The sequence below is a fragment of the Puntigrus tetrazona genome, chromosome 11, assembly GCF_018831695.1.
Source record: "Puntigrus tetrazona isolate hp1 chromosome 11, ASM1883169v1, whole genome shotgun sequence".
In the NCBI taxonomy this organism is placed as follows: Eukaryota; Metazoa; Chordata; class Actinopteri; order Cypriniformes; family Cyprinidae; genus Puntigrus; species Puntigrus tetrazona.
Window position 1 is genome coordinate 8,626,139 of NC_056709.1, and position 13,932 is coordinate 8,640,070.

Genomic DNA, 13,932 nt, shown 5'->3' on the forward strand with positions numbered 1-13,932 from the left:
ATATATTAATTGTTTTTTCACAGTTTTTAATAAGATGTATAGTATTTCTGTATTGTGTACTTAACTTCATGGTTCCTGTGTTTTTAGGCGAGTTCTCCCAGTAAAGACCCAGTGCGATCATACACACCTGCCAGTCAAGATGGAGGCAGCAGATCTCATGATAAGACTGACAGCAAGCCTAATGTCAGTGAGGGTAAGTGCAACGGTCCCTTCACAAAAATAAGGTCTTCATGGAGTGCTAATTAGCATATTCACATTTGGTCATTGGCATTCATTGTGTTCCAATGTTTCGAGGCTGTTGTTTGAGAGTAAAAGAGGTTTTTGAAAGTTTTAATTTTGATGGAAACCCATGCAAGTTGTTTGTCTGTGTGTGTGTCAGCAATTACAATGCCATTGCTTTTAATGCACTCTACATTGAGATGATCCAAGTTCCTTTGCTTCAAGTTCTATGTAGCCTCTTGGTGGTTTCATGTGAATAATACATTTCACAGCTCTTTGGCTATTAAAGAGTCCTCAAGTGTTTTCTCAAAAAGCTTTCCTTTTGTTTTCATACATTCTATGAAATTGTTTCAGTTTTCTATTTTTCCTTGGTATAACTAACGGTTTTAAGCTCAAGGATTTTCAGAACAGCATTTCTCTTATTGAGATGAAAAATGCATAGTTTTTCTTTGTCTGTGTCTATTTAACTACATTTAGGCACTTTATTATGTTAAAGAAATAGTTCACTCAAAAATTTTAATTCTGTCACCATTTACTCACCCACGAGTAGTTGCACATTTGTATAAGTTTCTTTGTTCTGCAGAACACAAAGATATTAAAAAAAAAAAAAAAAANNNCTTCCATAGTATTTTCGATGTGTTCGGCAGAACAAAGAAATTCATACAGATTAGGAACTACTCGTGGGTGAGTAAATGATGACAAAATATTTATTTTTTGGATCAACTATTCCTTTAAGTATAAATGTATATTGTAGATTGTTAATTAGAAGTTGATTAGAAGTAAATCTCTCTCTCATATCTCTCATATACACACATATAAAATAACAATAAAGCCCTTCCTACATCTACCCTAACCCTACCCAACACTTTATTTTGAACTTTTTGATTATTTCCTTCATTATTATTGAACATAAATGCTTTTATAATGTGATTAAAAAATGTAAAAAGGGAGAAAAATTTTTGTCAGAAGGTCACAATCGCCATAAGTTTTACCATCTGCACCACTGAAACAGTCACATACAATCTCAGTCACACACTGGCATGTGGAATTAGTGTAAATAGCCACTCAGTGTATATTAATGTAATATAGTTAAATTTTAAATACAAATAATATATATATTTTTTTTTTAGTGATGCCTACTATTGAAAAACTTCTGAATACGGACTGGAAAGAAAAGTTCCTTGGGAAGGGTCTTCAGAGCAGTGTCAACCTAAAAGGTGAATTATACTGCACATACATAAATCATTAAATGGAGCAACCATATAGTGTTGTTTATATATGTTCCATTGTAGATCATCTCACATTTGTGTTTCACTGACACCTTCTGCCTGACCACCAGCATGTGCGTATGTGTTTACAGGAACCCCAGAGAGTCTGGCAGAGAAGGAGCTTCAGTTGTTGTTGATGATCAACCAGCTCTCTGGTCTGCGAGAGCAGCTGCTAGGAGCTCATTCTGAGCAGAGGAACATGGCCGCTCTGCTGCTGGAGAAACAGCAGCAACAGATGGAACTGGCAAGGCAGCAGCAAGAACAGGTGTGGAGAAAAATTTAGTTGAAAAAGTGAAAAAGTGAAAAAATGAGGGTGGGGGGGTGGTGGTTTGCATGGGAAATCAGCAACAGCAATATGTGAGTTAGTTTGTTTCCTAAATACAGATTCTTTGTTTAGATCGCCAAACAGCAGCAGCAGTTGATACAGCAGCAACATAAAATAAACTTACTGCAGCAGCAAATTCAGGTGAGGTTGAATGTCATGATTGAACATGTTGCAATATTTTTTTACTTTATGAACTGGGGACAATCTTAAGATCATAACGGAATAGTTCACCTAAAAGGTCATACTTCTAAACTATAAAAGGTGAACTATTTGGACAGTGTGGAAATACTCTGAAATTTTCTCTGTGACTTTTGACCCAGCAGGTAAACATGCCATATGTTATGATCCCTGCCTTTCATCCCAATGCCCAGCCGTTGCCAGTCACCTCTGAAGCCCAAATGGGTTTGCCTCTGCAGCCCATTCCCTGCAAACCAGGTGAGCTTTACCAAAACCTTAGTAATATACTTACCTCTCCTCTCTTCACCCGATAAAGTGAATTGTTCGCATATCCTGATATAGGCCTGAAAGACCTACCTACTGGCATGTTGAGCAACTGCTAGCTTTTACAATAAGAGTTTGTTAGGACACAGGATTCAGCAATCGGTTATCTTCAGATGGATCAAACAGCATCTGTCAAAAATATCTAACTAATTGACTTCAAATATTATCTCTTGTCAGTTATTTGAAAAACTTGTTTGCTCTTGCGCTGTTCAGCATACTCTTATCAGCAGTTGTTTGTATTTTTAGGTAATAAGTAGACTGGAGCAAAGCTGAACAGAAAAAGGGAATACTTGTTATTTAAGACGTGTATTAACCGCAAAAGAACTTTTTTCTTTTCTTAATGCATGTTTGTCTGAAGGTCTGTTCTGTAATACAAGTAGTTGTTGCATGAATTGATGGTTTTGCTTATGTCTTTGGTCCACTTAGAAAGAGTTTCAAAAAGAAAGACTTTTGAAAGGACTGCTTGAGTGAATTTTTTGCACATGCACTGAAGAACGGCTCAGGGTTGGCCATTGATTTAGAGTGTATATTGATCTCGTAAAATACAGAGCAGGTTCTTTGCATTGACATCCGTGATGCGTGGCACTGTGTCCTCGCTCAGTTAATAGACTCTTGTGAAAGCACAACTTTGATGCTTGTATGCATGTACTCTATTCGCTTAGAAGATGAAGGGTAGAAGGAAAGAACAGGGAACAATAGCACAAGTGTATGAGCTAGTCGGCTAACAGCGTGAGTGGCATAGTTGAGCTGCCTTTGTAAAGAAACCTGGAGTAGGGGACCAAGGACGCACATAGCTGAATAAAGTCTTTGAGCTCAGATTCATATTAGAGATGTTCTCATGCGATTAAACATTTTGAGAAGTTTACCATTTTGGAAATATTGACCTGAACCCAACAGTTGGCCAAGTCCCATTGGGCTTTGGTTGGGTAGTAGATCTCTAGCAGGTTCACTGAGCATTTATAAATGAGAGTAAATCCTTTCCAAGTTTCAGTTTTCTGATTTAAATTTACTTGTATTCAGTGGAGTATCCCATGCCGTTGCTGCCCAATCCACACTCCACACCAGTCAAGAGGTCCAGTGGTACAGTCTTTCGCCAGGTAGGCTTTTTTGCATTGTTTTGCAGGTCATCTCACATTGTTGTACTCATTAGTGAATCTCACAATGACTTTGTGCTTCAGGATACCAGTCAACCTCTGAACCTCACGGCTAAACCCAAGACCCCAAGTCCGCAGGCACTGGAAATGGCCCACTTGCAGACCGGGTACCGACCCAGAGATCTGCCACATAGCCCTCCTCGAACTGCCCTCAGCCTGAGTATGTGATACTACACCTCACTGACACATCCAGTCTTTAACTTCATTTGCTTGCAAGGTTAAAGCTGTGCTGTGTGTTTTGAGCTGATTTGACAAGTGTAAAGTTTGCTTTGTTACACATAATTTTGCAACAACCTCAGAACTGTTTAGTAGATTTAGACCATGACCACAAATTTCTTTATTACAGTTCCATAACAAGTTCCACAACTTTGTTGTGCTGTCAGGTGTGTCAGAAAATCTCTATGAGTCAGACACATCCACTGTGGTTTTCCTGCTATGGCATTTGAGAAGGCAGTCTTTGAGGTTTACATTTAGAAAAAAGGACCATGATAGAAAGGACCCTTCTTTGGGTTCCCACTGCCAATATGCTTCTATCCCAAGTATTAATGGCAGTTGTCTGCAGTTCAGAAAACCTGTTCCCCCTTCGAACCAGCCCCTGAGAATGTGTCAGCACCAGACGTGACTGTTTGTCTTAAGCCTTTGGACTCAAGACTAGGGAGCTCATCCGGGATAGGATCATATACTTGAGATCGAGCCAAGTGCTTTATTTGTGCATCACAAGACGGAGAGGGATAAACGTATCTCTCTTGACCTTGTCTAAAGTTTCCTTTCTCTCTCGCCCTTTCACTCTTCAGGCTTCTTGGGAGAGGGTGATGTTGTGACACAAGCCATTCATGATGCCCAGCAGCTGTTGCGTGGAGGACAAGGCCCGACGGGCCGAGAGAGGGACCGTGAGAGGGACAACAACACAAGGCTGGTGAGTCGACATCTTAGCGCACACACAAACATGCTCTCAGATACTCCACACCCCAGTTCTCCAAGGTTCCTCACGGCACCTGGGCCCCGCTGTTTGTCACCATTGGTCATGCTTCAAGGCCGAAGCATCGGGGCAAGTGTCCATTAATGGCCCACACTTGAAGTGCCTCTCTTTCAGAACACCCACTGTGTTACAAGAGAAGAGGGGCGGTCAGGGTCAGCAATGGATATTGGTTTACAGAGGTTCATGATATCAGGGGTGCATTCCCCTTTCAGCCAAGAACAGCTGTTATTAGAGTCCCACTGCAACTTGTGTGTTCGCTTGTTTGTATACGTGGCAATTGCGGAACAGCCTCGAGTCTCCGTAGGCACCTGTTTCGACAACCACTTTGTTGCTCCTTTTGAGTTCAGTTTAACCGCAGGGAGATATGACAGTGATTTCGCCTTTGTTGTCAACAGGGTTTTGAAGCATTCCACTTAAACCTGTTTTTACAGCTTGGCACTTGTAGAACTGTTTTACGCGCTCTTGAAAATGCAGGTAGACGTAGACAACAATGCCGGGATCTTTGAAAGGGAGATGAATATAGCTCATTAATGTTTGAATTTCAGAATTATATTTGACAACCACATGTCCCTGGAGCTCTTTGTGCTGTTGCTTTTGTAATGTTGTCCATCTTCTGTAGCAAGAGCGCTAATATAAAAGCAATTCCTGTTCCAGCTGAATGCAGTGATCATTGATGACTGTTTTTTTACATATGTTTTAACATAAGCCATCTTTTCATCTCTGTTGATCGTTTTTAAGGAGGCGTCTCGAGACCGGATGGATGACGGACAGTCCCTTCGGGTGAATGAGGACCACCTCAGTAGTGACTCCGAGGGTATGTATGGGCCAATTTTCATTTTTCACATTTTTTTTTGTTTTATTTTGGCAATACATTAACAGGCATGCTTAAATCTTATGCTTCAGCTGTTCAGAGTCTGTAAAGGCTTATTCCACCCTAAAATCACTATTTTTATTAATCACTTACCCCCATGTTTTTTTTTTTTTTTTTTAAAGCTTCATTCATCTTTGAAACACAATTGAAGACATTTTGGATGAAAACTGGGAGGCTTGTGACTGTCTCTAAATAACACTGTCAAGGCCCAGAAAATCTTCAAAGACATTGTCAGAAAAGTCCATCTGCCATCAGTGGTTCAATCTGAAGCTACAAGAATACTTTTGGTACAGAAAGAAAGTAAAAATAATGGCTTCATTAAACAATTTGTCTCCTCCATATCTTCTCTGCTTTACCATAGCACCATATTGAAGAGTATCCACTGGATAACATAATACTTGAACCACTGATGGCAGATGTAGTACGTTGATGATGATGTCTTTCATACTTTTTTTGGGCTTGATAATGTTCATTACTTGGCAGTCAATGGGACAGTTGCAAGCCTCTCGGTTTTCATCTCAATTATCTTACATTGTGTTCTGAAGACGAACAATGCTTTTACTGGTTTGAGACGACATGGGGGTAAGTGATTTATGACAAAATGTTCATTTTGGGGTGGAGTAACCCTTTAAATTAGTTTTTGCGCTTCATCTTGAGTGATGCCATGTCAACTTAAAGACGGATTGCATTGTTCTATTCTTTTGCAAACTATTTTGTAGTTATGTAAATGCCCCCTAACAAACCTGTCGGACAGAATAGTTGAATAGCTGTTCAGGCAACCCCTACATTGCTCATTTTGAGGTGTAGTTTTGCATGTCACTAGTATGTGTGCACATTTTTTTGCCAAGAATTTTGACTTGATCACATATTTGTGTGCTTTTCTGATCAAATAAACAATTGCCTATGAATGCATATGAATTTATGACTGTTTCTAATACAATAAAAAAACCCTCTTTGGCATGCAGCAAACACAGATGCCACCTGCCTGTGTAATTGCGTTTGGCTGCAGGGCGTGTAGTCAAACAAAAGGAAGTTATGTGTGTCTAGACTGATTGTTTTGTTTTTAATCTTGTTGTTCCCAACAGGGCAGATGGCAATCTCTGGTGTGGGAAGCTTTGGTGAATCCCGGACTCCCTCCTCTGGCCACATCAAACGTCCCATGAACGCCTTCATGGTGTGGGCCAAAGACGAAAGACGACGCATCCTTCAGGCGTTCCCTGATATGCACAACTCCAGTATCAGCAAGATCCTCGGTAAGAGAGAAAAAAAAAGGTTTTAGCGATAGTCTATTGATTAGTTAATATGGTAACACTTTTGATGAGGTAATACTATTCGTATCAGCTGGTTGCATGCATATTACTAGCATATCGGCTGTTTATTAGCAAGTATTAATGCATCACCATATACTACATTCCTTATCCCTAAATGTAACAATATCAATTAGCAGCAAATTATGAATTCATTGAGGGAATACCCTTGCAGTTAATGGTGAATGCGTATTCCTTAATCTAAAGTGTTAGCAGTTTAGAGGTTGTAATATTACTATTATATTTAAAAATTATACCATTGCACGCACATAAATGATTGATACAAGTCTGACAACTCTTAACTTGCAAATATTAATTGTTGTACTTAGTCTTTCATTCTGGCCGTAGATTATTTTTTTTACATAAGCACATAGCTTTGTCCATCAAAGTGTTTTTATAATTGTCTTCTTGTCAAAGAAAAATGTTGCTGTCAAATATTTTTCACCATACTTTCTATCAACGAATGCTCTGCTGACTATAATGTCTCTAATCCTTCCTCTTTGTGGATTCTGAAGCACCTGTTCTGACAACATTGTCCTCATTGTTGTATTATTATTTCATCTCCTCTGTCCCTTTATCTTTCTCTTGAGATCAGTTGTTTATTGTTGGGATGGGCTGAGGGGTTATGGGAACGTTGAGTTTGTTATGCTCACAGCTAATCCTACAGTCACAAGCGGAGGTGTTACTCTGTAAAACACGTCTATATTTTCAAACACGCAACTTGCTATTGCCCCCTGGAATGGAGGAGGACACAAGGTCTTAGGGGGTTAAAAAAGGGGTCACAACAGGGCACGAACAACCACCTGGCTCCTGGGGTGACAGGAAAACAACACCCAAAACGTCAGCCCCCCTCATCCCTTGCTGCACCTCTGCCTTCCTCAGTTCTTTCCTTTCGCAAAACGGTCGCATTCCATTCCATTGTGGTGACACCGACACCCTCCTGATTCAGGCTTTCTTCTGCTCCTGAACGTGGCCCGCACCTACGTTTCTGTCAGTTTCCTACTTTTTTTTTTTTTTTTNGGTAAATCAAATTCTCGCGATGTGAAGTATTTGTAACATGTAACATCTTTGTCAGTGATTTAGTTTTTTTTTTGTACTTTGCACTACTTTGTACTTTCACTCTTAATTTATCTCACTTCCCGGTCAATGTGGAATTTCAACTCTCACCGACACTCAAAAAAACCAAAAAAACACAGAAAAACCTGCTCCAAATGTACTATGTGGCCCAAAGTATGTGGATACTTCCTTCTAATAAACTGGTTTAGTAGCTTTAATCGTTACTGACGTGCATATAATGTACAGCCATACAATTTTTTTTTTACTGCAATAGTGTATATCTTTATTTTTGAAAAACATTTCCGTGTGTGTATGAACAAGCTCCCATAAATGTATCGTTTAGGTCTAGATACTTTTGAGGCCCACATGTAGTTTTCCTTTGGTTGTGTGATATTGTATCTTACTTATTGTAATTTTTGTGGTCCTTTAGGGTCTCGGTGGAAGTCCATGTCCAATCAGGAGAAGCAGCCCTACTACGAAGAGCAGGCAAGACTGAGTCGGCAGCATCTGGAACGTTACCCAGACTACAAATACAAACCCCGGCCGAAGAGGACCTGCATTGTGGAGGGTAGACGACTGCGGGTCGGAGAGTACAAGGCCATGATGAAGAGTCGACGACAGGAGCAAAGAGTTACTTATCCTCAGAGGTGATGCCTGCTGACTCGCTCAACAGATCATACATTTAAATGGAGAATGCAGTAGGGTTGTGCATCTCCATAACGAAAAGGCTTTCTTTTATTTCTGTGGTTCAGACAGACTGTGTTGCAGTCTATGAAATCAATCTACAGAGTCAAAAAGTTTCTTCTTTTTTAACAGTGACAGAAAAATCTGAAGGCCGTCCGTCACTTTGACATTACACTGAGGGTGATCTATTGTAATTTGTGACCGTAATCCCACCCCAGCCCTGTTGGTGGCGAGATCATTGGCGTCTAGAATAAAAATACAACTTTTACGTTTTGTACAATGCCTTTGATTTATAAAGCGAAAGAGATGGTCACGCCACATTTCAGAGTGAAAAACAGTATTTATTGCTTGAATTTACATATAAAATGGACTGAATTTGAAATCTGAGATGTTGCCTTGTATCAAAAGTAACAACCCATAAAGCTTAGCCTATTGCAATGGGAGGCGCACTATATGTACGGTTCATTCATCAACTGAAGACAGAACTGATTGGGATTTAAAGTGACCCTGTTATAGGTTATGAAAGGTTCATATTTAGATTTTGGAGACTTTCTTTTGAGAGACAGTAACTGCATAGACGGTGTACTTTCAGATTTAAAACTCTGCAGGATGCTTACGTTCAATTCATTTCATTTAGAGCTATATTACACATTGCATGAAAGATCATTTTCAAAAAGCCATAATAGGGGCACGTTTAAAAATCGATATTGGTTCATAAAAATGTGAATATATTAAAAATATAAATAAAAAAACATATATATTAATATATTTTAAACCCATGCCTGGCATATTTAGTTGTTTTTAGTTTGTGGTGTTGAAAAGGAAGCTATATAAAAAAAATTATATATTTTATGCAATATTAATATTTTATATACAACATTATTAAAGTCCAACACAACCTCTGATCTAAATAATATTGGTCATGTTCTAAATAATAAATGTGTAGTGCATCAACAAAAAATATTTATTTTTTTATTTATTTTTGTAAATGATAGAAATTGGCATTTCCATTGAAATTATTTGTATCCAATGCATTTTTTTTTTTTTAATCGATGCATAACATAATTAAGTTTTCTATGCCAATGCATAGCATCGTTAACTTGTATGCCTGATGTTTAACTTTGACCTTTATTCCCACAGCCATTCAGAGCAGCAGCTACCGTACCCCTCCAGTGAAGGACAGTACCCGACCACGCCGGTGTCCATGGCCCCACTGCCCTTGCACCCTGCCCTCCTGGAGCACTACCTTCCTCGGGGTCTGGAGCCTCCAAAAGGCCAAGGCAGCGAGATGCTTGAGGCCGCGCGGCCCCGACAGCCCTACAGCGAAGGGGAGGAGAGTGACGCGGGTGAGCGCAGTGAGGGAGAGCTGGTTGTCCTCACTGACTGAGACAGAACCGGGGAATAATCGGAGGACAGAGGGTGCAAAATGCGATGAATGAGACGGACAGTATAACTGGGAGACTTTACAATCCCTACCTACAACATGATGGTGTCCAATAAATGGTATAGGTCAGTGTTTTTTTTTTTCTGTCCAGTTGTGAGGATGTCCTGGTTTCAGACACGCCAGATCAGTCACGTGCTTCTCTAGGGTTGGTTAGGAAGGCAGCAGACGTGATAAGCGGAGCACATATCTTAATTTTTCAGATTTTTCCAGCGGTTTAGGCCAGACACCCAGAACAGGTCTCGCATAGTGACCTCCGCTTGGAAAAAGCAAGCCTCTTTCAATCTATGATATTCAATGAGACTGTAAATATCAAGTCTTTCGAAGGCATTGTGAAGCCGGCGTTCAAAAATTGTTTTAAAAACCATCAAATGTCACTGCGTTTATTATGAAGTAAATGTTATCTGCGAAGTGCATCGGCAACTGCAGATAAGCGTATTCACTGTTGGCTTATCTGAAAAAGTTCCACATTTGACACCGTGTCAAATGATTGGCAATAATAGCATTAAACGGTTCACACAGACGAAAAGAGTATGGCGAGTAAACTGAAAAGAAAACAATGAGCTATTTCTTTAAATAGCGTGAAGATGCTATGAATCATTTTGCCATAGAAAATGAAAAGGTTAAAGAAGAGAAAAAAAACTAAACCCTCTCCGTGTTAGAACGCTTCTTGATGTCACCAGGGTTTTCCTGCAAAAGTTCCTGTTAAGACTGTGCCAAGGTACTTTCCAGAGCTCAAGGGCTGAGCAAAAAAAGAAAAAGAAAACAAGTGGACTTGGAAAAAGGAAGGAACATTCCTGAACTCCTTGTCCAGTTTATTATACCAGATAATGACGATTAGTGGCTGTTCTGTTACAGAGATTTAAGCAGCCTGCCCCTTTAAGACTCGCTAAAGGCAGCGAAGGTCGGTGGCGTCCTCTGCTGTTCGAATCTGGGTACTGCACTTAAGAGATTTCCCCAGGTCAAAATCATATTTTTATTTCTTTTGATTTAGTGCAGAATAATCACTTGAAATGCACTTTCCCCATCTAATATATATTTTCAGATCCTCATGATTCATAAAACTTTTTTTTTTCCACAGTAGAATTTTGCACTTGATGTACATACGCAAATAATTTCTACAATATTCATTTTGTGAAAGGAGATGTGAATAATACCCTTGCCTCAGATTACTCCCATTTTTAAAAAATTTGGTTTACTTTTATATTTTAGTGTGTGCGCGCGTGTGTGTGTGTATAGAGTGATTTTTTTTTTTTGTGCTGAAGAAAATAACTGAGTTATCATTCCAGCAGTTCTTATGACCGGGTCCATATTATTGGGCTGCTAGTCAATTTACAGTTGAGCTGAAATGTAAACATTTTGTTTAAAAAAAAAAAAAAATTATAAACATTTATATTTTAAAGAGGAGCTTTTAGGAGATATTTGCAAGTGGACTGTTAGGATAAACCTAACATTTTAAAGAAAATTATGACTTGTATATAGCTGGACACAGAAATACAGTTTGTATTTTTATCTGTAGAATAAACCCATGCGGGCAAAAAAAAAAAAAAAAAAAAAAANTATTTTGTTTATAAAAGTGTATAATTTAAAGGTGTACATGTTTTTTTTCTTCTGTATGTTGCATTTTTTTCCGAGCAAGTTTCTGTGGTTTGTTTTTGAAGCATAAATAATAAAATGTTATGTTTACTTACGTGATTATTATTTTTTTTAATATGTTTGGAGCATTCAGTGAACAAATGGATTCATAAAAGTGCTAATTATTAATTCAAGTCATTGAGATAACCGCGTTGTGCCACAATCATAGCCGAGGATTAATAGACGAGATAATTTAGCTTATTACGCAACTTCCAAATCAAAACGTTTATGTAGAAAGGGCTCGAGAAAATGGCGGTTTTCACCTCATTCAAACGGCTGAATCTCTGAGGGGGGAAAAAAACTAGTTCCTGCACATTAGCGCTGAGGATGTTGTCCTGCGTGTGTGTAACTGCACTGTGTTTGTTTGATTCGGGATATCCTCAATAGTAGTCTTCCTGTGCTTTTACCGGGACAAAATGCGGGTCACCGTCCACAGGAGACAGGCAAAAGTTCAACGAGGAAACTTAAGTGTGTGAGCGGGTGTGACACACGAGACACCTTGGGTTACTAGAGGCCATTTTGATTCACATTTAATGCACATTACAGACCTCTCGGTCTGTTTAACAGAGGGGAAAAAAGGACATTACCACACAATTAGATCCAACTTTAACGTTTTAATGGAAAATTTGAATAATTATTAAATTATTCTCCTCACAGTTGAATAGAAGCGAAAACATTGTACAGTATTTTTTCACAATATTTCACAGTATTTACAGATTCCTTATCAGTGCCGAAAGCCTCGCTGCGTTTTAGTAGCGCCGCCTGCTGGAGACACACACACACACACACACACACACACACACGGGTCCATGCCAACCTAACAATCCAGTACACTCCCAGTTCAGTTAAATATACAAAACGAGTAGAAATACTAAAGATGTAAGTATAAATGAAACATAATCTGTACATTTCTTCAGTACATTCACAAAAGAACTGATATAAAGCGCACGCCGTGAAGCCGACCTGTTTGGTATGTTTTCGAAATAGCAAACAAAACAAAACAAAAAAAAATCTCAACGCAGATGCTTCCTGTAAACATCCCTTTTAAGAGCAAAGGTTCGAAAAGGGATATTTACAAGGTCATTTCAAATAATGGAGGACTTGTATTATGTACAGGGGTGGTATGAAATGTCTAGGATGTTATAATCTACTTTGTTCCACCATCTCCATCCCAACGAGGAATAAACAGCTGTAGCCACATTAAGATGATATTAAAGTGAAAAAAATATAATCTCAGATCAACAAAATAAACTTTCCAGGAAATGGGAATGGTGTTTGTAAACATTTCCCCCTTCACATTAATAATGGCCTTCATATCGTAAAAGAAAACTGACAAGGGACTAATATTTTACAGAAGTAGTTTTCTTACGGTGGACACATTCACATATGTACATCTACACACATATCTTGCAAAATTGCACTCCTGTTATATGAACATACATATTGTTCAAATGTATAACATTCTTCATGCACGTAAGGAATATGCAACCTATATAAATAGTTTCCACTTTTTTTAGTCATCAGTCATGGACCACAAAGTGCCGAAGATGTAAAACTGCATCAGCTGACCTTAAAAGTAGAATCTCGTGGAACGGTCAAGATCATTATGAATAAAGAACGTGAAGCTAATTTTAGTACCTTTTTTCCTCATGAAAATTAATTCCAGTAGCGTACTGTAATTCTAATTAAATGTTAATTTTCATTAATGCAATGCCCATAAAATAATAATATTATATATTAAATGATAATACCAATTAAATTGGGTAGAGCATTTGTGATTTACAGTATTCTTTAATTTACACTGATTTTAATTTTAAAATAATGTTCAGTATTTATTTATTTATTTTTGCTGCAATGGGAATGTTTTTGCATTTTCTACATGCAACGCATCTTATTTTTTTACTTTAATTTATATGGTGAAATTTGACCTGGAAATGTTTTCTCAAGATTCACCTTAAAAGTGCAACTCACATTTTAGATCCAAGCAGTAACCAGAACACAGCACATTAGCACAAAGCTATCAGGCAGTTCCAACTCATTAGAGAAACACTGGCTACAAAATTATTCATGATTTTGTTGAAGGGCCTCTTGCTTTCAGTCGTCGCCTGCGGCTCAAAGCGTTTCATTATTAACCTGCTCCTGACACCGAGCCAGAGACACCTCAGAGATTTCACCGTGACCTCAAACATCAAGCTTCGGTTTCAGGATGGACTGAAAATGAATGCTGTACTAACTGATCAGGGACTGATCTGGCCAGTCAAAAAAAAAAAGAAAAAAGGACACTTGGGTTCAACAAGCTGCCAGACAGATTCCAGTGACGCTTAAAATGGATGAATCTCACAAAAACATATTCAGGTCACACTGTGTGTCATTTCCATAATTTAGCTCATTTCTCACTCCATGTTCTTTCAATGCCTCCACATTTGTTTTTAAGTTCTCTTATTTTCCTGATAAATGAATCGTAACAGTTGTGATATATATATATATATATA

At 38.5% G+C, this 13,932-nt stretch overlaps 1 protein-coding gene across 1 annotated transcript in view; it reads left to right on the plus strand.

Moving 5' to 3' along the window:
- The window catches only part of LOC122353989 (transcription factor SOX-13-like), a 20,614-nt gene extending 9,256 nt beyond the window's left edge, over positions 1-11,358 (plus strand). The window contains exons 4-13 of the mRNA XM_043251941.1: positions 1,580-1,752; positions 1,885-1,953; positions 2,133-2,247; positions 3,334-3,410; positions 3,492-3,627; positions 4,262-4,383; positions 5,173-5,260; positions 6,403-6,570; positions 8,111-8,327; positions 9,505-11,358. Of these exons, the coding sequence (XP_043107876.1) occupies positions 1,580-1,752; positions 1,885-1,953; positions 2,133-2,247; positions 3,334-3,410; positions 3,492-3,627; positions 4,262-4,383; positions 5,173-5,260; positions 6,403-6,570; positions 8,111-8,327; positions 9,505-9,751 (1,412 nt within the window). The 3' untranslated portion in view covers positions 9,752-11,358. The remainder of the gene's footprint in view (positions 1-1,579; positions 1,753-1,884; positions 1,954-2,132; positions 2,248-3,333; positions 3,411-3,491; positions 3,628-4,261; positions 4,384-5,172; positions 5,261-6,402; positions 6,571-8,110; positions 8,328-9,504) is intronic.
- Positions 11,359-13,932: the final 2,574 nt, after the last annotated feature.